This window comes from Rhincodon typus, chromosome 1 (assembly GCF_021869965.1).
Source record: "Rhincodon typus isolate 14 chromosome 1, sRhiTyp1.1, whole genome shotgun sequence".
Lineage (NCBI taxonomy): Eukaryota > Metazoa > Chordata > Chondrichthyes > Orectolobiformes > Rhincodontidae > Rhincodon > Rhincodon typus.
The window spans coordinates 86605881-86629760 of NC_063332.1; the positions used below are offsets into that span (position 1 = coordinate 86605881).

Sequence of the window (23880 nt, forward strand, 5' to 3'; positions counted from 1 at the left end):
TTGGGATTAACTTATTGCTGATCACAAAATCTTGATGATTAATTATAATCATTTCCATTATAACTAGATATTCTAAAATCATGCCTAATTCTTCGCAATTGGTCTCAAAAATATATTGATAGTCAGAACACTTTATAGGTGATTCATAAGCTTTGTGCACAGCATTATATTCATGCAACCTCATGTTACAACAGTTAAAATGCAAAAGTATATTTCTGCTCATTGAGCAATACTTGTATATTTTTCTTTCTTCATTGGGAGCACGAGAGACCTGTATAATTAGATGGAGTAATCTTTGCTTGATGGAGTGGACCACTGCCTTTCCATTGAAAAACTGAAGACTTTTCTTTGCATGGATTTCAATCAGATGAGGATCAGGCGATTCCACAATAAGTGAAGGTTCCGCTCCAGTAGATTTCTTTCCAGGTGCTGAAGTTGACAGACAGTCTGTTTGTGTTGTATAGTATAATACACCTGTCGTATACTCGTATATCCTGCAACCGATTAAGGAGCTCCACACAAAATCTTTTACAGGTATTAATAATATAAATTATATAAAGTTTTCATTTATGCCTCTATTATAACAAACCACTATATTCTCCTAATCACCACAGGCATTACCAATAAATGTTGCTTCATGTATGATTAATAAAAAAGTTAAATTTAAGCTGAGTAAGTGAGTTCAAGCCTGTAATAATCTTATGTTTGAGCAAAGCATGGTTAAAAAGTGACCGATCTACATTGCATCTATTATAATGTCATCCAAGCTCCTTGCAATGAAACCAGTCTAAATTATTTGTATATAATCGTATCAGCTTATTGTGAAGAGCAAAGATTCACCACCAAATGAAACCTACTTTAGCTTCTACAGACCTGGTTCTACAAAACTAGTTTTTAGCTCCACGTCCAGAGACTGGGTAATAATGAGGCAGAAAAACCATTATACTTTCTGTGTGGATTTTCTGAAATAAACCTGCTCATTAACTCACTGTTTTCATTAGGGTGTGGCCCCAAAACAAACCATATGCTGGTTCTTTATAAATCCAATTACACGCACTTATCAGGATGTGTAGCTATAGTCACTAACTAAAAATATATTGAGTGCTGCTAGCACAATGTATACCATTGGAATTCACTGTCTCCTTATAATTGTCCGCAATGTAACATTAACACATATCGGACCTACAACTTTCTATCTGAATCAGGAATCTGTTTAAGCTGAAGAATAAAACTGAACAAATTTAAAACAAAGCTGTACACCAGAAGTTACATTCGAACATTTTTCTTAGTTGCACGTTTATGAACTACTTCCCACTAAAATGAATGCATGTCTAAAGTCCACAAAGCTGCAGAAAACACAATTAGTTTGTGAAACATATCCTGATTCTTGGTTGACTATCTGTTGAACTAAACTTGTCTGTGAAACAGCCTAAAGTGCTACTCACATGTACTTCAAACGTAAGTGTGTACTCATAAAGAACAGTTCAGTGAAGCAGATCCATTACAGGAGAAGATTATTTTTCCATAAGAAGAGTCAAACAGAACTGATCATTTGTTAGTATTTCAGAAGGTGACAACAGCATCTTTTGTCAGGCAGCTTGGAGAAGTAGGAGTGTCGCCTTGATCTAATAGTCTATTTGTTTAATTGTAGAGAAACAAAGGAGCATTTCATCCACCAGAAAAGGTGCTGCATCATGCATTAATTATTAAACCAGCTGAAATTTTTCACTTGATGGCCCAAGTTAAAGGAAGGGAATAATATCTGTACCTGAGGCTTAGCCTTGTTGAGTCAAAGACATGCTGCTCTAGTTATAATCTCCCATGGCTTGGTTTACTGCACACAACCTGCATTTGAATTTAAAATATATGTTTCAGCCTATTTAACACTGGATTTGCATGACCCTCTCATAGTGCTACATTTAACTGAAGCCATTGGTTATTAAAACATCATGTGACTGGAAATCAAAATTTATTTGCACACTCACCGAGCAGCAAGTCGTTTAACTCTTTACTGGTCTCTTACTCTTGGGAATGTTTTGATGAATACAATATACTTGTTCAGTAAATGATTCATTGTTACGTTTAGTTCAGGGATAGGGATATAACTTGGGCTTTCTCCTAATTTGAGTTTACAGCAAAATTATAATGTTTTCCCAAATGAACTTATCATTTATTAACTGGAATTTTATAGGTGAATTGAATGATAATTTGTCACAGGACGAACCATTGTATTTTTTCACCTTATGCATTTGTAAACAAAATAGACTGTCCTTAATGTTCTCCTGTTTACTTCAGAAGAAACCATAGACTATGCTGTCAGATTACATGGTTCAGACAAAACTAATTTGTAATTTATTTACAAAAGGTAGAATTATATGGAAACTGGAGGCACATAGCAGTTGATGAATAGATATACTAACTGTTCAGAAAAACACAAGACCGGTATCATCATACTTCTCTGAGTTTTCAAAAAGACTTTGTTGAAATGATAATGTCTTCCTCACTCCTTGAAATAGATATTCAAGACAGGTTGCTGAAGTCTTCACTGAAAACTTAATCTTGCAGGTAACTTTTGAACAGACATAATGTAGAGTTCAAACTGCTGAGCAACTAAGTACAAATTTTAGAGTCATATGAAAACCTAAAATAAGGTTGATTGGAACCTGATTAATGTAATGTGCCATTTAATGTTAATGGACTTGCAGACCAACAATCCTGTTCTGATCCTGATTGTGGAAGCAGGCCATTCGGCCCATCGAGTCCACACCAACCCTCCAAAAAGCATCCCATCCACCCACACCCACCCTATCCTTGTAACCCTCCACTTTCCATAGCTAATCCACCTAACCTACACATCACTGAACACTATGGGACAATTTAGCATGGCCAATCCACCTAACCTGCACATCTTTGGACTATGGGAGGAAACTGCAGCACCCAGGGGAAACCCACACAGACAGGGGGAGAATGTGCAAACCCCATATAGAGAGTTGCCCGAGGGTGGAATTGAACCCAGTTCCTGACGCTGTGAAGCAGCAGTACTAATCACTGAGCCACCTTGCTAGTAAGATGCAAGGTGAGATGCATGAAAGAATTATTTGCTGAATTTTGTTAGAATTCCTGGAATTGGGTAATAGTATATTTTGACTGGTGTCCAAACCACGATTGGTGCATCTGAGGAAATCCACTTAGCGGGGGGTAGTGTGCTGGGAGTAATGGGAGGCTTTGAAGGTTGGGAATATATAAGTCACAGCCAACAAGTCTGAATAAAAACAGTAGTAAAATAATGCACCCTATCCACATCCAGCTTCTATAGGGATACTGACCTTATGCAATCTGTGTGGCCTGCTGTTATCACTGCCAAATTCTGAATGGTTGTCTGTTACAGGTTCACATTGCATTGAAAGCAATAAAAGGAGGAATAAAACATCCAGCACTGGAGAATTTAAGCAATCCATTCACAGGAGAAACAGGAAAAAAGATGGAGAATTGGAGAAATTAGGGTCTACCAGCCTTTGTTCATCCCCATTACATGTGGGTTCAGTCAAGCCTGAAGTGGTTTAGAGTGATTAAGATATCTATCTTTCTGCTCCAACTAGAAAAGTCTTGATGAGTAAGCAAATTCATTCCTTTTGTGCAGCAATTTACAGATCGTATGAGTATGGTTTACATTACTACAGAGATAGTTAGGAACACACCAGCCTCAGGTATGTCAGTATATACATCCCCCTCCAAATCTTTCTTCCCTATATTATTTTTATATTATTCTGTTGTTATGCATTTGCTTATATATTTACATTTATCATTACCCTGTCTTCCCCAAGCCTTTGAATTTACAAATTCAGATCATCTAGAGGTTTCGCTGCTCTCCGCAAATGTGTTCTCTTTCCCTTCTCTTGAAAGAATGGTAGGTTGTTGGATAGAAGGTAGTTGGCTTCGACTGACAATGTTGGAGAAAATCAACAGATCTGGCAGGGTCTGTGGAGACAGAAACTGAGTAACATTTTGAGTCCAGTATAATTCTTATTCAGAAATGTTCTGTCTGAGCTCTGTGGTTCTCCCTTGAACTAAAGTGTTTTTAACATCTTGCATTTATTTTACAGATGAAGATCTATTCTTTTACAGCTGTTGATGGGGTCCCTGTTACAGCAGGCAATTTATTTCTTCTTAGTAATGTCTTCTGTGGAGTTGCATGCAGAACAGCCTTCATCATGCGGCTGAATGTCAATCAAGGCTCTCTATCTGACAATTCTTTGGAACTTGTACCAGTGAATGTCGGTGTGTTACTTGTTGATGTAAATGCCTGCGTCCTAAAATGTTATGTCTCAGTTACTAATTTCCCTTAGGAAGTCTTTGGATTTATCTTCCTCTGGAGATTGTTCGACTTCATTTTTCTCCCTTTCTGTGGGTAATTCTATAATGTTTTGCTTTTCTGTGGCTGTGACCTACATTGCTGGATTTCTGAAAGTGATCTTCTTTCTTATAGTAAAAGTGCTTGGTTTTTAAAGCTGGATATTGTCCATGACACTGAGACTTCTTTGCTCTATTGCATTCTCAAGGACTTCTACCGTCTGTTCTCTACTCTGTCCTCTGCTTTGGCTTATCTGGTCTGTTTTTTGTTTGAGGATTTTCTACTTTAAGAAATAAAAATGATTCTGGAGATCTGTGTCAACTTTTATCTCCTCCTCTTATGATTGATCTGCTTATTTCAGTACCCCTGCTTCACTCACCACCTGAATGGCTTTCCCACGTTTCAAAGCCTCACTATGGTCCCGACCCAAAACATCAAATTTCCTGCTCCTCTGATGCTGCCTGGCCTGCTGTGTTCCTCCAGCTCCACACTGTGTTATCACTATGACTCCTGCTGTGTTTTCCTTGCCTCCTGAAAAGTTCCCAAACACTTATCCACTTTGAACGGCCTGGTTAGTGATTTCCTGGGCCCTCTGTACCTGGAATAAAGAAGGTTTCTCTTGTGGTTTCATTTTTCCAGCCCTGCCTCTTGGTATTCACGTGCCATGGAAGTAACTCCTGATTGGTGCTATTGGTGCAATTAAAAGAAAATTATTGCTCATTTGACTTGAATGAATGCACCAGGAACTTTTGGTTGTGACTCACTCAATCACGATATCAGGTTGAATCACCATCTCAACTCTAACTTGGAACCACTTCCACATTCCTCATGGTATAGTCTGTAACTCTGAGCTGGAGCTGCTGATTTCCACTTTTCCAGTATAAAAGCTGTCAGGAGCAACATGATTTTTCTATCATTCTCTGAATTATTCTTCTGTGTTGAGTGCTGCCACCAGGTTTGTAGAATGGAAAATCCTTTATTGTCACATGTACTCAAGTACAGGAGTACAGTGAAAAGTTTACAATGTCAACTCATATGATGCCATCCTAGGTACAAAGTACCTAGATACAGATCCTAGGTACAAAACAGAGAAATAAAGGAAAAAAGAAAGGCAAAAATGTTACATTACTTACAGTTGTTCATAGTACAAGTTAAAAAATTGAGAACAAAGTTAAAAAGACAAGGATTCCAGTCTTTCAGTAGATCCGCGAATGGGGCTTCCACACATGGTCTACCCGGGCTCATAAACCACTGACCACCCGCACGGGTCCCCAGTCAACTACCGTCCCTGCTCCGCTTGGGCCTCCAGCCACTCTGCCTCATGAGAGAACACTAAGAGGGGAAAAGGGGGCAAAAAGAGAGAGAAAACTGGAATTAAACAGGAGTGGAGGAGCTCCAGTTGGAGTGTCCTATTCTGCCGCCATCTTGACCAAATGTTGTTGTGTTCACTGTCATCAGCAATCAGCAATATCTGTTTCTCTTGATCTCTTCTGGGTCACCGGCATGTCTTTTGCTTTCCTTGGGTGTTTTTTTTTGAAGGCCTAATTTCTAATTTCTCTTAGTTGGCATCATTTTGAAATGGTGCTGGTCACCACTGCTTACTGTGTTGTGACAGGGCTCACCTTTGCAAGCATATAGTGTGTGGGTTAAGTCAAGTCCAAAGCAGTCTAATGTGGATTAGAATGTCCATCTTTCTGATCTAACTACAAGGTTTTGTTGAGTAAACAATATGAAGTTTGTTGCATTCATGATACTATTTACAGATTACCTAAATGTGTCTTACATTAAAGCAGACACTATTCGGGAACACAGATCATTTTCCTACAAACTTCTTCGTTATTCGAACCATATTTCTGTGACATCTTCACAGTGGGTGGTGTTTACTGATCTTATTTAAGTATTAATCCTTTTAGACCCATGTATAAGATTCCCTATCCACTTTAATAACCCCAATGGTTCACCCACAACTGTGAGAAAGTTTGGGATGAATAGTTTTATTATAGGCATTCACATTTCAAATTCATGATTGTTTCTGATGCAATTAACTTATCATTATCCTGTGGCAACATTCTGTAGAACTGATACTTCTCCCACAACCCCTACTTTGCATCTCTACACAATTTTGTATTTGCTTTTATTTCTAATACCAGGAACGGTCTATATGAGTTGATACTATGAACCACAGAAAGCATGCTGCAGATATACAGATGTTGTATACACTTATGCAGAAATGAGCTCACAGAATTAGATAATGTCTGGTTAGCTTGTTTGCCTAAATTTTTGGCTATCACTCATGACGTGTCAAAGGTCAGATTTTTGGCACCTGGAGGCACACTGGCTGTTCATTGTTTTCCAGGTAATTAAGGACATGGGGGAACCAGCCACACAAATTTCCCTCCAAGTCACTCACCATCCTGACTTGGAAATAAATCACCATTCTTTCAGTGACTTTGAGTCAAAATCCCGGAGCTTCCTCCCTAATGGCATTGTGGGCCTACCCACAACCCAAGGACTGCAGCAGTTCAGGAAGATGACTCACCCACCCCTCCCCCACTTTGTCCAGGGCAAGTGGGGATAAACAATAAACTCTGGCCTACCCATCCCATGATGGTATAATTAAAAACCAGGCACAAGCTTGGAAGGTGGGTGGGTGGGAGATGCGACAAAGTGACAGTGAAACTAAGAACCTTTGTGCAAAACCATTTTCTTTTCAGTATTGAATTTATTAGTGCCCATCTTGCATTTCTTGGCTCCTAATAATGTTTAATTATGGACAATGGTACTTGTCTAACAGTACATAGAACTGCACTGATTTAGCAGGATAGACACTCTATTTGATATCTCTCGTTCCAATCCAGGTGAAATTTATGATTTTGGATGAATTGGATCCAATTCATTCATGGAGTCTATGAATGATTCATGGGAAATTGAAAACATTGTTACAGTAATGCAGAAAAGGATACCCTTTTATTGAATCAGAGAGAGTAGGAACTGCAGATGCTGGAGAATCCGAGACAACAAGGTGCAGGGCTGGATGCACACAGCAGGCCAAGCAGCATCTAGGAGCATAAAGGCTGACATTTCAGGCCTAAACCCTTCATCAGAAAAATTTATTTATTTTTTATTGTTGTGATCAAGGGATGCTGCTGGGCCAGTTGAGCAGTTTACTCAACATCTGACTGATCTGGGAAAGTTTGACGGTGACGCTGTGTGCCTGAAGCAGTATGTGTCCAAGTCTCCAACTTAAGTCTCTGGTAACCACCTGGAAACCGATATCCATTTCAAGCCTACCGACTCCCACAGCTACCTAGAATACACCTCCTCTCACCCACCTTCCTGCAAGAATGCCATCCCCATTCCCAATTCCTTCACCTCCACCACATCTGCTCCCAAGATGAGGCATTCCATTCCCAGACATCCCAGATATCCTCGTTTTTCAAGGATCGCAATTTCCCCTCCACAGTGGTCGAAAATGCTCTGAACCGCATCTCTCGCGTTTCCTGCACCTCAGCCCTCACAGCCCCTCCCCGCAATAACAACAAAGACAGAATTCCCCTTGTCCTCACGTATCATCCCATCAACCTCCGGATTCAATTCATTCTCCGCCACTTCCGCCACCTGCAATCCGACTCCACTACCAAGGATATATTTCCCTCCCCACCCTTATCTGCTTTCCGGAGGGACCGCTCTCTCTGTGACTCCGTCGTCCGCTCCACACTCCCCACTCCCCACTAGCCCCACCATCCCCGGCACTTTTCCCTGCAACCGCAGGAGGTGCTACAACTGCCCCTACACCTCCCCCCTCACCACCATCCCAGGACCTAAGAAAACCTTCCACATTAAACAGATGTTCACCTGCACATCTGCTAATGTGGTATATTGTATCCGCTGTTCCCGATGTGGCCTCCTTTACATCGGGGAAACCAAGCGGAGGCTTGGGGACCGCTTTGTGGAACACCTATGCTCGGTTCGTGACAAACGACAACACCTCCCAGTCGCGAACCACTTCAACTCCCCCTCCCACTTCTTGGACGACATGTCCATCCTGGGCCTCCTGCAATGCCACAACGATGCCACCCGAAGGTTGCAGGAACAGCACCTCATATTTCGCTTGGGAACCCTGCAGCCCAATGGTCTCAATGTGGACTTTACAAGCTTCAAAATCTCCCCACCCCCAACCTCATCCCAAGACCAGCCCATCTCAGCCCCACCTCCTTAACCTGTCTGTCTTTTCTCCCACCTATCCACTCCTCCCACCTCACTGACCAACCCCCACCCCCACTTCCTACCTACTAGCCTCATCCCCGCCTCCTTGACCTGTCTGTCTTCTCTCCACCTATCTGGTCCACTATCCACCTTCTATCATCACCTCCCCCTCTCTCTATTTATTTCAGAGCCCCCTTCCCCTCTCCCATTTCTGAAGAAGTGTCCAGACCCGAAACATCAGCTTTTCTTCTCCTCTGATGCTGCTTGGCCTGCTGTGTTCATCCAGCTCTACACCTTGTTATCTTAAGAAGTATAAAGTTGTTTTGAAAAAGAAATAATGGATTACATAGATGATTGATCTATAATAGCCAACAAAAAGTAAATATAGGAACCTGTATAGTGGTTAAGATATCAATGCAAAGCAGTATGGGTGGCAGTGTAGAGGTTTGTTTGTCCATGCGAATTATTGCTTGATTTCCCATGTACAGAAGGGAGGTGTCAGGTAGTGGCTATTCCTCCAGTAGCAGAACAAATGGAAACTGAACTAAGAATCTTCATTGGACGGCTCTGAAATCTCATATTGCAAGTGCCCAGGAATTAAATTGATTAGGTCACCGTGGGCTGAATTTTTCCATTTTGAGTTGGTATTTTATCGAGTGAGATTCATAGTACCCATTTCACTGTGCCTCCCAGTGACTTTTCACATGCAATCTTCTGCTCTTCACCTCATTCCTCATGCATCCAAGTGCTACAGCAACCTTCTCATGGAGGTGAAACGGAACTGCTCGCCCCACTCCCAGGAACTTCCAGGGTTCATGCCACCATTACCGTATTTAAAGTCGAGCTGCACCCTATTTCAGATGCTGCAAACCAGGAACTGCACTTCACACGGTGGTGTTGAACTGTCAGTGCGAATGATATGGCCCAGAAAGGAAAGCTGGCATCCTGCTTGAACAACTGGGAGCTGGAGGAGGTGCCAGTGAATGTAGTGTTGGGGAGGAGGGCAGTGCTTACTTCTGCAGAGCACCAGGAGAGGTCTCCCAGGTGAGACGTAATGTACAGCAATGCAGGAAGAAGTTCAATAATTTTCAGTGCTCCTCAGGGCTAAGTGTCCCCATTGTTTCTCTGATACTTCACACTCTTGGGGCCATCGCTTACTCTCAGCCTACCACTGCGCACGTCTCTCACCAAGACCCATGCTCTACTACTCTCCTTATTGCATGCGTCATGTCCAAACAATGGCTCTCATCCAGCTTTTTCTCCCAAACTGCTAACACTTCCCTATCCTCTGTGCTTCCTACTCACTCACTGAGAATACCTCACTACCTCTATTTCTCGACCAGCACCACGAATGGCTTTTCCATTCCACTCCCATCGTACCTCAACTCTCTTTTGTCTCTTTGCTGGAGAAACTGTCCCACAACCAGGCCCAGAGGTCAAGACCAGCAGGGAGATGGAGAACTTAAAGTTTCTCAAGCCATTTTAGGGGGGAGTTCTCAAACTGGTTCATGTACCTGTGACCAATATTCTTTCTCTTTAAATGCTGTATATTTGGTGATTGTTGCAGATCGCCTTTCACAGGAAATGTCACTTACACCACCCACTCTGGGTGTGGTCACAGCTATTTTCTTCCTCAATGTGTGTTTTCAATTTCCATCACGATGGAAGACCTGTTTCTGTGCTGTATGACTCTATGACAGTGAATGCTCCTTGCCAGTAGCTTGCAGTCTCACCCTGAACACGCTGGTGATTCTCGTTCCACCCAACATCCACATCCCCTAATAACGCATCCCATTAACCCCACTAATTTCCCACCAAACTTGTCAACACACACCCACACCTGCCTGTCATTCTCACCTGGTCCCTGGTATATGGGGTGATCATTCCTGGTGTCATCATACACTGTCCTTTCACCCCACTGCTTGAAGCCAGGCTGTTCCTGACTGTGTTATGACCAAGATTATCTCAACATCGAGAGGGACCACACTGCACTCATGGCCTGATTCTGCCACCTAGCTCACCGTATGCCATCTGACTCTGAGCCCTGAGAGATTCCACAACCCTTTTTGTCTGTTTTTACTGAAGAAGATGCAAGTAATCTCCCAGGATTACAGATCCAAGTAATGAGGAGAATGCGGAGTTGAAGGAAATTGGTATTAGTGAGAAGGTTGTTTTCGAAAAATGAATGGTGCCGAAAGTTGATTAGTTCCTGGGACCTTATAGTCTACATTCCAGAGTGCTGATGGAGGTGGCTATAGAGATAGTTGATACATTGATGATTGTCTTCCAAAATTCTATATATTCTGGAATGGTTCCTGTAGATTGGAAGGTGGCGAATGTCAGCTCACTATTTAAGAAAGGAGAAGAGATAAAACAAGAACTACAGATCTAATATTTATATTAGTAGTAGGGAAATACAAGAATATTTTTTATGAAGGATATGATAAATGAACACTTGATTAGCACAGTCAATGTGAATTTGCTAACGGCTAAGTTTGTTCAAGAAGATTTGGACAGGCTTACTGTGTGTTAGAACACAGCAGGTGGAATATAATGTGGAAAAGTGTGAGGTTATCCACCTTGGTAGGAGGAACAGATGTGCAGAATGTTTCATAGAATCATAGTGTGGGAACAGGCCCTTTGGCCCAACAAGTCCACGCTGTCCCTCAGAGCATCCCACCGAGCCCCATCCCCATATAACCCACCTAACCTACACATCCCTGAACACTACAGGCAATTTAGCATGGCCAATCCACCTAGCCTGCACATCTTTGGACTGTGGGAGGAAACTGGAGCACCCAGAGGAAACCCACACAGTCACAGGGAGAATGTGCAAATTCCACACAGACAGTCGCCTGAGGCTAGAATCGCACCTCGTCCCTGGTACTGTGAGGCAGCAGTGCTAACCACTGCACCACTGTGCTGCCCCAAATTTCTTAAGAGGTTGGAAAACGTAGATGTACAAAGGGACCGTACTTTTGTTGATAAGTCACTGAAGGCTGGCATGTAGGTGCTGCAAGCTATTTGGAAGGCTGGTGGAATGTTATAAACAAAACCAGATGTTGCTGGAAAAGCTCAGCAGGTCTGGCAGCATCTGTGAAGAAAAAAAATCAGAGTTAACGTTTTGGGTCCGGTGACCCTTCCTCAGAACTGATGGCTGGGAAAACGTTGATTTATAGGCAGAAAATAGGGAGGGGGATGGGGCAGGGAGTAATTGATAGGATAGAGCCCAAAGAGAGAGAAGGGGAGTTGGATAGACAAAGGAGTTGATAACGATCTAGTTGAGATGGTGAATAGCAGTTAATGGGGACTGTTAATGACTAACAATAGGTTAGTGTGTAATAACAAGCTATGTGATAGCAAGGCCTGGTGTGTGGGGTAGGAGGCTGAGGCATGGAAGAAATTAGACCCTAAAATTATTGAACTCGGTATTGAGTCTGGAGGGCTGCAGTGTCCCCAAGCAGAAAATGAGGTGTTGTTCTTCCAGCTCGTGCTGAGCTTCACTGGAACACTGCAGCAAGCCTGAGACAGAGGTGTTGGCCAGGGAACAGGGTGGTGTGTGGTGTGTTGAAGTGGCAGGCAATTGGAAGCTCAGGGTCTTTTTTGCGAGCAGAACTTGCGTACATGTTCTGCAAAGTGGTCACCCAGTCTACGCTTTGTTTCCCCAATGTAGCGGAGACCACATTGTGAGCAGCGAATGCAGTAGACTAGATTCTGGCAAGTGCAGGTGAAGTTTTGCTTCACCTGGAAGGTATGTTTGGGCCCTTGGATACTGGGGAGGGAGGAGGTAAATGGGCAGGTGTTGCACCTTTGCTGGTTACAGGGGAAGGTGCCATAGGGCTGTGGGGGTGGTTTTGGGGGTGAAGGAAGAGTGGACCAGGGTGTCCCAGAGGGAACGGTCCCTTCCAGTTTGGAGGGTCCAGCCATCTTCTCTTTACCATGGATATGCAATCCCTTTACATGTCCATTCCCTACCAGGAGGGCCTTAGGGCTCTCCACTTCTTCCTGGAGCAAAGGTCTGAACTATCCCCACCTACCACCCTCCCCCACTTGGCTGAGGTCATCCTCACTCTCAACAACTTCTCTTTTAACTCCTCTCATTTTCTTCGGGTCAGAGGGGTGGCCATGGGTACCCGCATGGGTCCTAGTTATGCCTGTCTCTTCATGGGGTGTGTGGAACATTCCTTGTTCCAGTCCTATTCTGGCCCCCACCCAAAACTCTTTCTCCGATATATCATCAGTACTGTCCAGAATTGGAAAGGTTCATCGATTTTGCTTCCAATTTCCTCCCTGTCCTGACTTCCACCTGGCCTATCTCTGACTCCTCCCTCCCCTTCCTTGACATTTCTGTTTCCATTTCTGGGGATAGACTGGCCACTACAAACCCACCGACCCCCACAGCTACCTGGACTATGCATCCTCAGACCCCACTTCCTGTAAAGACTCCATCCCATTCTCTCAGTTCCTCTGTCTCCATCGCATATGCTCAGATGACGCCAACTTTGACAAGGGAGCCTCTGAAATGTCCACCTTCTTCCTCAACCGAGGATTCCCCAGCTCCGTTGTCGACAGGGCCCTCAACTGGTTCCGACCCATCTCCTGCACTTCCGCCCTCACCCCTTCTCTTCCCTCCCACAACAGCGATAGGGTTCCCCTTGTCTATACCTACCATCCCACCAGCATCCACATCCAGAAGATCATCAGATGCCATTTCTGCCACCTCCAGCAAGATGTCACCATCAGACACATATTCCCCTCCCCTCCCTTTTCCGCCTTCTGCAGGGACCGTTTCCTCTGGGACACCCTGGTCCACACTTCCTTCACCCCCAACACCTCCCCACAGCCCTATGGCACCTTATCCTGCAACCAGCGAAGGTGCAACACTGCCCATTTACCTCCTCCCTCCCCAGTATCCAAGGGCCCAAACATACCTTCCAGGTGAAGCAACACTTCACCTGCACTTCCCAGAATCTAGTCTACTTCATTCGCTGCTCACAATGTGGTCTCCTCTACACTGGCGAAATGAAGTGTAGGCTGGGTGCCCGCTTCGCAGAATATCTATGTTCTGACTGCAAAAAAGACCCTGAGCTACCTGTTGCCTGCCACTTTAACACGCTGCCCTGTTCCCTGGTCAACATCTCTGTCTCTGGCTTGCTGCAGTGTTCCAGCAAAGCTCAGCACAAACCAGAAGAACAACACCTCATTTTCCACTTGGGGACCCTCCAGTCCTTTGGACTCAATATTGAGTTCGGTAATTTTAGGGCCTAATCTCTCCCATGTCCTAAACCCCTACCCCACACACCAGGCCTTGTTATCACATAGCCTGTTATTACACACTACCTATGTTAGTCAATAACAGTCCCCATTAACAACTACTCACCCTCCCAGCCTGATCGTTACCAACGCCTTTGTCTATCCAACTGCTCTTTTCTCTCTTCAGGCTTTATCCTTTATCTAATGTTTACTCCCTAACCCATTCCCTCTCTATTTTCTGCATGTAAACCAATGATTTTCAAGCTACCATTAGTTCTGAGGAAGGGTCACTGGACCTGAAGCATTAACTCTGATTTTTTTTTCTTCACAGATGCTGTCAGACCTGCTGAGCTTTTCTAGCAATGTCTGTTTTTGTTCCTGATTTACAGCATCTGCAGTTCTTTTGGTTTTAATGGAATGTTATCCTTTGTAAGAGGTTTTGAGTACAGTAGTGAAGTCTTGCTTCAATTGTCGCGGAGCTTAGTTCGACTGCACCAGCAATACTGTGTGCAGTTATGGTCGTCTTTTCTCAGGAAGAATGTTATTACCATAGCAGGAGTGTAGCCAGTGTTCACCAGATCATTCCTGGGATGGCAGGACTGTGCTATGAAGAGAGAAGGTGCAAACTGAGTCTGTATTCTCTAGAGTAGGATGGGGCTGGAATGGGTTGAGAGGGGCAGCACAAGGGTGGATTCACTGGTTAATGAGGTGAGCTTAGTAAAGTGCAGTGAGGAAACTCTTTAGATCTCATGGAGAGAAGCCCCAAAAAACTTGACAAAACTGACTCTTAGCCAAAAATATTTAGGTTTCAGCCATCTACTTCCAATGTCTTTTCAATAAATGAGTTCCAAAGACTCATGACCTCCGTGAGAGAGAATTTCACCTCACCTCTGTTTTAAACAGACAACTTTTTAAACAGGCACCGAGTTCTTGGATCTCCCATAAAAATAAACATCCTTTGACCTTTTACCTGCAAAGACCCCTCAGGATCTCATTTATTTCTGTCAAGTCATCTCTTACTCTTCTAAACTCCAGTGGATATAAATCTAACCAATCTAACCTTGCCTCATAACTCTTCCTGTCATTCAGGTATTAGTCTGGTAACTCTTCTTTAAACTGCTTATAAAACATTTACATCCTTCCTTAAATAAGATGATTAAATATCCCCCTACAACATGAAGTTTTATTTTTTGCGATAACCTTTGATGTGGCACCTTATCAAAATGCCTTCTAGAAATCTAAGTGCAGTATATTCACAGTCCAACTTATCCACATCGTGGTACTTCCTCAAAGAACTTCAATGGATTGGTTACATATAGTTTTATGATTGGAAACTATGTTGACTTTGCCTGATTACTTTGAATTTATTTAAGTGCCCTGCTGTAATCTCTTTAATAATAGATTCAAACATTTTCCCTGTGACAGATGATAAGCTAACCTTCCTGTTCTTTCCCACATTCTGTCTCCCTTACTTTTTTTGAATAAAAAACATTCACTGGCTATCTTCCAATCTAATGGGGCATGCCCCAAATCTATGGAGTTTTGGAAAATTGAAACCCAAAGCATCGATTTATTTTAAAATCCTTGGATGAAGTCCATCATGTTCCAAATACTTGTCAGACTGTAGCTCCAGTAATTTACCCAGTCCCCCTTCTCCGGTGATTGTGATCTTCCTGATCTCCTCCCTCCCTTACATTTCCAGATGCGTAGCTGTTTCTGTGATTGGACACCACCAACACAGCTGGGTTAATTCAAGGGAAAGGGTCATCATCACCTTTTCAAATTCACCTGGAGTTGGACACTAAATACAGCCTTGCCACTTACACATTGGGATTTTATCTCTTTGCTTTTACTTTCCTAATCTGACAGCAATCCCCCTATGTTATCATATCTCATTGGGACCATTGGGCTTGGACATCCAGTGTAATGCAATGTGAGTATTGAGTGTGAAACAGAACTACAAGTCTCTGCACAATAGTTATCAAGTTTCTGTAACTCCTACATTTAAATTAATTATGTGGCTGCCCCATAACACTTCCTCCTCATAACAGAGATGATTATATCAGATAATTCATATCAGTTTCATTCCATTGGTCTGAACTAAAGGTGTAAAAAGATAGTCTGAACATTACGTCATTGACTTCAATATACTGTTAATACAAAGTCTACTTTTTAAAAGGAAAAAGAAACATCAGGAAAAAGAACATCTTTAACTCATTGTAACTCACCTACCACAAAGTGTAGTTGAGAAGAATAATGAAGTGATATTTAAGGGGAAGATAGATAAACACATGAAAGAATGGAATTGTTGTAAGGTTGAGATGAAGGGGGTGCAGGAGCAAAGAAGGTGGAACAGAATGCCAACATAGACAAACTGGATCATTAGCCTGCTTTTATAACTTCTATTTGTTTCCAAACAATTCATTTTAACTTCCCCTGTAATGGTAATCGTTATGGAGGGTGTGGGCAATTTATGTGTTCTTTTATGGAACACTCTGGAATGTCTTTAATTTCGTTCAGTTGATGATCAATTTGTTAGTCCAATAACATAAGAATGCATTGCCAGATTCTCATTTAAGCTTCTGGAGTGACCTCCTTTATCAAACAATGCTTTCCTTTATAATCCTGGTTTGCTGTAAATAGATGAGTCCCATTTTCCAGTCTTCTAAGAGGTCATTTGTCAAATTCATAAATTAAAAATATGTAGTGAGGCTTAATCTGTTCAAGGGGAATTTTCTCATTTGTAACTATTTTCCTTTCAAACTATGCAAGCTTAGATATTTTTACATATTTTAACTGGTTACACGGCTTCTCAATCTAACAGTGTAATTTGCGTGTTCTTACCAAGCTTTTAAAGTGACACATTTTCATCCTCACTTGGTTTCATTCTGAAATTTCATGAGCTGTCTCGGCCCTTGGACTGTGTTTGAGCTAGTGAAACAGAAAAAGACTGAATGTTTTGTGGAGGAATCTGTGGGGAGTAATTGAGGCTTCAGAAGTAAGCTTATACATCCCTGAGGAAAAGGGAGAAAAACTGTACAAAAGCATCGTAAAAATCACAAAAGTAAGGCAAGGAAGTAAAAAAAGAGAAATCTCAAAAATTCGCATTGTCACTGATTTGACAAAGTTGCACAAGACTCAACTACTACGAGGGACAGTGAAAGGATGCAAAACTAACTTATACCAGCCTTGCAAGTGTCAGGAAGGTCTCAGAATTTACTTAAGGCAAAAAAACAAATCTAGAGAAATTTGGGGGGAGAAAGTTTAGTAGAAGTAGCAAAGTCAGAAGAAATTTTAGACTTAAAATGACCAGGACTCAGTAATTAAACCACAATTTTGGGGGAAGATTTATAAAGGCGGTGGGCAGAAAACCATATCTAAAAATATACACACAATAAAAAGTATTGTGTTTGCCCTGTTAAAAGCAAGAAAGTTCTATTGTGGCTGCAGAAGGCAGAAAGTCCTGAAAAAGGCTGGTAGCCAACATTTTGATAATTTAAAAAGATGGTAAAACAGAAGTACAGTATTGCAAGGAAACAGAACTTGAAAGCTTAAAGCTATGTAACCGAATTTAAAAGCTTCACTGAAAGAATTTAATGCAATTCTGCAAAGTAATCCAAAGTTAAAAGACTAGCAGACAAACATTGCCACTGTAGAGTCTAGCAAACTGTGTAGCAATAGTACTTAAAATTGCCGTGATGCACACAAGAACAAAGCTTTAAAAACATAAACCGTATTAAGAAGCATCAGATTCAAAACAGTTTTGCAGGAATAAGAATGAATATGCATATTGAGAAGAAATGAAAAGGTAAGTTTACTTCTGCAAAGATTTATTGTCAGGGTGGACCAAATAGAACACAAGGTTAGACATCTTGCAGAAGACAGTTCTGAAAATACAGGATTGCTTCAAAGTTAAACACTAAATCTGAGGCTGAACACTACTGTATTCAATGTTTTGTGGCATCATGTTATTAATTTTCAAAATATCAAAAAAACTACAGATATGTTTGAGCAATTTTCAAAAGCCATAGAATGCTTTAATCTGAGAACAAAAATAAGATTTAAACAAACAAGATCGAATAGAAGAATTCAACTTCCAGGAGAATTTTTAGATAATTTACTTAATGAACTCCATAGATGAGTGGAAAACCGTGACTGTAAACCTTCAAAATTAGAATTCATAAGATATAGAAGCATTTTTGGACTTCTTTATGAAATTATGAATTACTTATAGTGCAAAGCAGGTTTAACTTTGCAGAAAACTGAGTCATGCACTAGGACACCCTGAACACTCTGCATCTCAGACCTCTCCAATCTCACACTCTTTTCATAATATGCTTCTATTTCATTATTTCTGCCAAATGGAAAAAAAAATTGTGGAGTCACCTCCTTCAGTCAATTGTTTATTTGTCCATCATCATTCATGACTGGAGGTGCTAAGACTGCAGAGCTTAGTTCTGATCCATTGATTGTAGAATTAATTAGCTTTGGGTGTCACTTGCCACTTATGCTGTTTGCCATGCAAGTGGTCCTCTGTTTTGGCCCCATCAGGTTGACAGGCATTTAACTATCACCACCATTCTGCCACCATCCCTCCTTCCCCCACTTCATCTGCAGCTCCCTTACCCATCTTCAGGACAGGATGTGGGGTAATATCTGAAACGTTGACTGCTCCTTTTCTCCAGATGCAGCCTGGCTTGTTGTTTTCTTCCAGCCTCCTGTTTGTCTTGGATACCAGCATCTGCAGTTTTTTTTGCCTCTAACCAGGCATTTAGGTATGTTTTGTGCTGCTCCTGGCATACCCTCCTGCACTCTTCACTGAACCAGGGTTGATCCCCTGGCTTGATGGTATACTGGGGGACATGCCAGGCTATGAGTCTGCACACTGTATCTATTGGAGGTTAAGTATTAGTTGCTGGATCGGTTCAAAATTTGTCCCATTTAGCACAATGACAGTGCCATACAACACAGCAAGGGGTATCCAAAATGCAAAGATGGGACTTCACCACCACGGCAACATCAAAGTGGTCACTCTTACCAATATTGTCATGGACAGATGCATCTACAGCCGGCAGCTTGGTAAAGGTGAGGACAAGTAACTGAGGATTCTGTAACTAAGGATTGTACCAAGGTATTCTGTATCTAGGATGGTGCCATATGTTGGTGATATTGTTACATTGTAACTAATCTTGTAACTTTGTACCTAAGATGGTGCTGTAAATGGCAACTTATAAACTTTTCGCTGTACTCATTTGAGTACATGTGACAATAAAGTTAATTCAATTCAAGTATATTTTTCCCTCATGACCTATCACAGACCCCGTCTAGCAGCTATGTCCTTTAGGACCTGAACAGTTTCCAAGCCACCCAGAGCACATTCTGAGTCCTTGCCATGCTCAGTACTTCCTTCAAGAGCTGTTAAATGTGGAAGAGCACTTATCCATCAGCTGAAGGCTTGGGGGTGTGTTTGGGAATAGTGGTAATCAGCAGGGGAATTCCTTGGCCATATTTGACATCATGCCATGAGACTTCATGGAGTCAATGTTGAGGACACCCTAAGAAATTCCCTCCTGACTTTTTACCCACAGTGCCAAGGTGAAAATGATAGGCTTAAGCATTCGCAATAATATTCAGCCAGAAGTGCCGAGTAAATAGTCCATCTCAGCCTTTTGCAGAGATCCCAGCATCACAGGTCTTCAGCCAATTTGATTCACTTGACATGATATCAAGAAACAGTTGAAGGTACTGGATACAGCAAAGGTTATGGGCCCTGACAACAATAGTACTGAAGACTTTTGCTTCAGAAGTTGTTGAGTCCCCTAGCCAAGCTCTTCCAGTACAGTTATAACACTGGCATCTGCCTGAAAATGTGGAACATTACTCAGGCTTTATTACACTTAAAAAGCAGGATAAAGTCATCTGGCCAATTATTACCCTATCATTCTACTTTTAATCATCAGTAAAGTGATGGAAGGTGTCACCAACAGTCCTATCAAACAGCATTTGCTCACTGATTGGGTTAGGATTCTGCCAGGGCCACTCAGCTCCTGACCTCATTACAGCCTTGGTTCAAACATGGACAAAAGAGCTGAATTCCAGAGGTCAGGTAAGAGTGACTGCCCTTGACATCAAGGCTGCATTTGTTGGAGTGTGGCTTCAAGGAGACCTAGGAAATCAGAGATTAATAGAAACTGGGTGGAAAACAGCTATTGGAGGCATACCTGGCACACAGGAAGATGTTTGTAGTTGTTGGAGATTAGTCATCTCAGCTCCATGACATCTCTGCAGGAGTTCCTCAGGGTAATGTCCTAGGCCCAACCATCTTCAGCTGCTTCATCAATCACCTTCCCTCCATTATAAGTGCAGACGTCCTGCATCCAAGCCTCTTATAGCTGGTGCTGACTGTCACCCAAAAAACTAAAACAATCTTTTAATTAGTTTGAAGTGGGATGTCTGCCTGCCTCCAAGAGGATCTTCCGCCTCATGGAGCTGCTGGTCAGTCAGACATAAGCAACTCTGTACACTGGCAGTGCTAAGCAAGAGCACTGGCCACTGATAACACTGGCTGTAGACCAAGGAGGTGGTGGTCTGTTTTGAAGCTGGACAACCAAATAATTTGGAGTTCTAGCTGGGACCAAACTGAAAGGCACTGGTGAAGGCAGTGTGGCAGGTCATGTTGGACAGGGTGGAGGGAAGTGTGGGCATTGGAAGGCAAAACCTTGGGATGGAGCTTCAAATCGATGGGTAAGGCTTAGAGTCAATAATCTGTCGTAAGAACATGACCCGCTGAATATTTCCAGCAAATTTTATCTTAATTTACTCTATAGTATCAACACATTTGATCACTTTTATCAAATTCTGGTTGTGTGCTGACATTATCAGTCTACACCGAGTTGAAGTTGCCCTTCATTACTCTATGTAAGGGATAATTTTATGACTCAGTGCTGCTTGTTGCATCTGAAAACTATCCAACGTGCTGGTCAGTGGGTGAGTCTGCCTATTAGGAGTAAGGGCTCATAAAATAATTCTCCTTACCTCAGCACACCCTTCTTATCTCAGTATATAAAATAATCTCAGCTACTTTTACTTACCATGACGTTTTCTAGTATTTCCTTATTGTTTGAAACAGTCCCTTACAACTTTCTGGTTCAAGTCCAACGTTCAGTTTACATTTTCTGTTGTGATGCAATTTACTTATACCTTGTGGTCCTTCACTTCACTTATCATTCTAGGTTACTCTTGACAAACTCTGTTATTATGGATTCTACCCAATCTCTACTGCATCAGAAATCCTCTTTATCTTCAATTCAGGTATTGGAATAACAAAAAAAAACTGCATCTTGAACCATTAGTATCTGAATTTTGGAAGATGTTTGTCAGCTTTAACACGATATTTGAAGAATCAACATGGTGTCACAACAAGTGGGGTATTTTATTTATTACACAATTAAATCTCAATGTAATAACTTGTGCCAAGTCTATCTAAGTGAAATGTGACCTTCAGTCATTGAAATGTGTGAAATTGGCAAGTTATGCTTGATGAAGAATGATTATGGTGAAAGTATGCATCAGATTGAGGCAATACATGATGCTCAAAACCTATACAGTCTGCATATAAAATAAGAAACTATATACAATATGTATAAATAGTGTACAGACATGAACTAGAATAAGCACCACTTCATTCGGTTGCTAAATTCTTGCTAGAAAAGTGGAGTATATGAGTTAGAGGCATTACCTTCCTGGAAAAAAGTATGTTTGGTAAGCCTTCTCTATTTGCCTATAAACAAGTATTGCAGAGACACATCATTGCAATGCTTGTGTGCATAATCACCTTAATGGAAATGATGCTTGGCTCTTCTCCAAACTAAATAGTTTTGCCTAACCCTTCTTCGATACATCTTAAAAAGTAGAATAGCAATTAGCAATGACCAATAGCTTCCAAAGTCTTTTGAATGTCATTTGAGTGCCCCGATATTAATTGCGATTGTTAATTATCTCTGAAATATTTGTGCAAAAACAGAAATAGCTGGATAAAACTCAGCAGGACTGGCAGCAACTATGGAGAGAAAGCAGAGTTAACATTTCAGGAATCAGAATGTGTTGGGCTCTGATTCAGGCTCAAAACATTACTCTATTTTCTCTCCATAGAAGCTGCCAGAACTGCTGAGTTTTTCCAGCAATTTCTGTTTTGGTTTCTGCTTTACAGCATCCGCATTCTTTGATTTTTCTGAAATATTTGTGAACAGTTTGAAAGCTTTTGCTAGATGTTAAGATTGAGAAATGTTAAGGGAGCCAATGAAAAGAGTCATTCCTATTATGTTTCAATTTCTGATGCTTGTTAAGGTTCTGATTTCAAATTCCATAAAGAGAAATAACACATGCTTTGTAAGTTTTGTCCTTCAGCTGTTGTTGTGGCAGCATTCTCTCTTCAGAAATTGTGGGTTTAGGTTTCACAAAGGAAACTTCAGCACATAACTTAAGATGGTTCTTCAGTTCTGTCTTATGTGTTGTCTTTACATAAGATGTTGCACCATGTGTAGCAGAGTCTCTGACGGCAGGGGTCGATGTTGGGGGAGAGAGCACATCCGTTCCTCTGGACCCCATTCCTGAAGAGACTGGTGACTTTGTCTCTCCCTTACTAGCTTGCCAGAGGCCATGGGTAATGGAAGAACATCTAAGAAGGAAGCCTGGTACAGTGGTTAGAAAAGTGAGACGGGAATGGGAGTAGGTACACCACTGCTGGAAGTCTAACCAGACCAACTAACAGCACCCCTAACCTAGAGAAGCTCCATATGGGGGTGGGGGGGAGGAGGAGAGAGAGAGAGATACACCAGAGTTGGAGCAGATTTCCAGACTTGTGGGGTAGCATTGAAAGGCAGGTCCATGAACGGTATAGACTATAGCCACGGATGGTAGATAGAAAGCTGGGAAGTGGTAATGGAGTGAACAAAATAACTGCAGAAGACCATTTGGACAAAACCCCTGAGTTTGAGAAGCCTTGAGGAGAGACCAATCCTCTTTCTTCCTAGGAGGCAAGCTAAATGATGTTATGTGGTCATGGGACATTCGCAGTAGGAGCTCCTCCCATTGAAGCCATTTTCTTGCTGCTTAGAGAGTAGGAGTTAATTTCTACAACACGATCCTGATGGATTCACAGCATGGAATGAATATCTATTGTAAATAGTTGATTTCTCTAAGCCAGTGGTTTCCAACTGGTGTGCCAGGACAAGGTGAGAAGTGTTCTGCAAAAACTTGGGGAAGCATTTCTGCTGTAGCTGAGCATGTGTCTGATCTCCTCCAGAGTCTTCATATCTATCATTAAAGGCAGTTATGTGCTGACATCAGGCCTCCATACTGACTGGATCTGTACAATTCTCCAAGGCCTCCCCTTTGTACGTGTGTTGTGAGAAAGTGTGTTGTGGAGTTGATTCTCATTGAAGTGTGCCTCGATACTGTAATGGTTGGGAACTACTGCTGTAAGCTACACTTTTACATTAAAGTTTATAAAGATTTATTGCCAGTAGAATAAAGAATTGCTCTCTAATGCTCTTTGTGCAGTGTGTGTATTTAAATTGTCTGTTACAGATGAATCTTGTGTGCCTTACATTGTAATGGAAAACAAAAATCAGTGGTCAATTTGAGCAAGAGCATTCCTGGTATCCTGACCGGTATTTGTTCCTTAATCAATATAACTGGAACTGTTTCCCTGGCCATTTATCTCACTGCTATTTGTGGGGTCTTCATATATGCAAATTGGTTGCTATTTTCCCTAATTTTACAAGAATAACTACACTTCAAAAGTGTTCCATTGGCTTTGAAGCCTTTTGGGACATTGTTAAAGGTGCAATATAAATTTCAGATCTTTCTCTTCTTTCATTCAAACCTTTGTTTTTAAAGAAGTATTTTGGGTTTCACTGTTCATGGATAAACAAACTGGTTGTGATTCTCTGACTTGTGTTCTGTGCTGACTGAGTCACCAATCCCCACCTCTGAAGAAGCTCAGCCAATTGAGCTCCAATCAGCTGGTGGGTGAGCTTCTCAACCAATCATAACAGAAGCTGTTGGCC

At 41.8% G+C, this 23880-nt stretch overlaps 1 protein-coding gene across 4 annotated transcripts in view; it reads right to left on the bottom strand.

Annotated features, from left to right (window-relative positions):
• Window positions 1-1840, bottom strand: part of LOC109937986 — a 41260-nt gene extending 39420 nt beyond the window's left edge. For 3 of the 4 annotated variants that reach the window (XM_048600599.1, XM_048600593.1, XM_048600581.1), the window contains exon 1: window positions 1446-1585. In XM_048600599.1, the coding sequence (XP_048456556.1) occupies window positions 1446-1474 (29 nt within the window). In that variant the 5' untranslated portion in view covers window positions 1475-1585. Of the gene's footprint in view, window positions 1-1445; window positions 1586-1768 lie in introns of those variants that run through there. The other variant, XM_048600589.1, reaches the window with a different exon arrangement.
• Between the last annotated feature and the right edge of the window lie 22040 nt (window positions 1841-23880).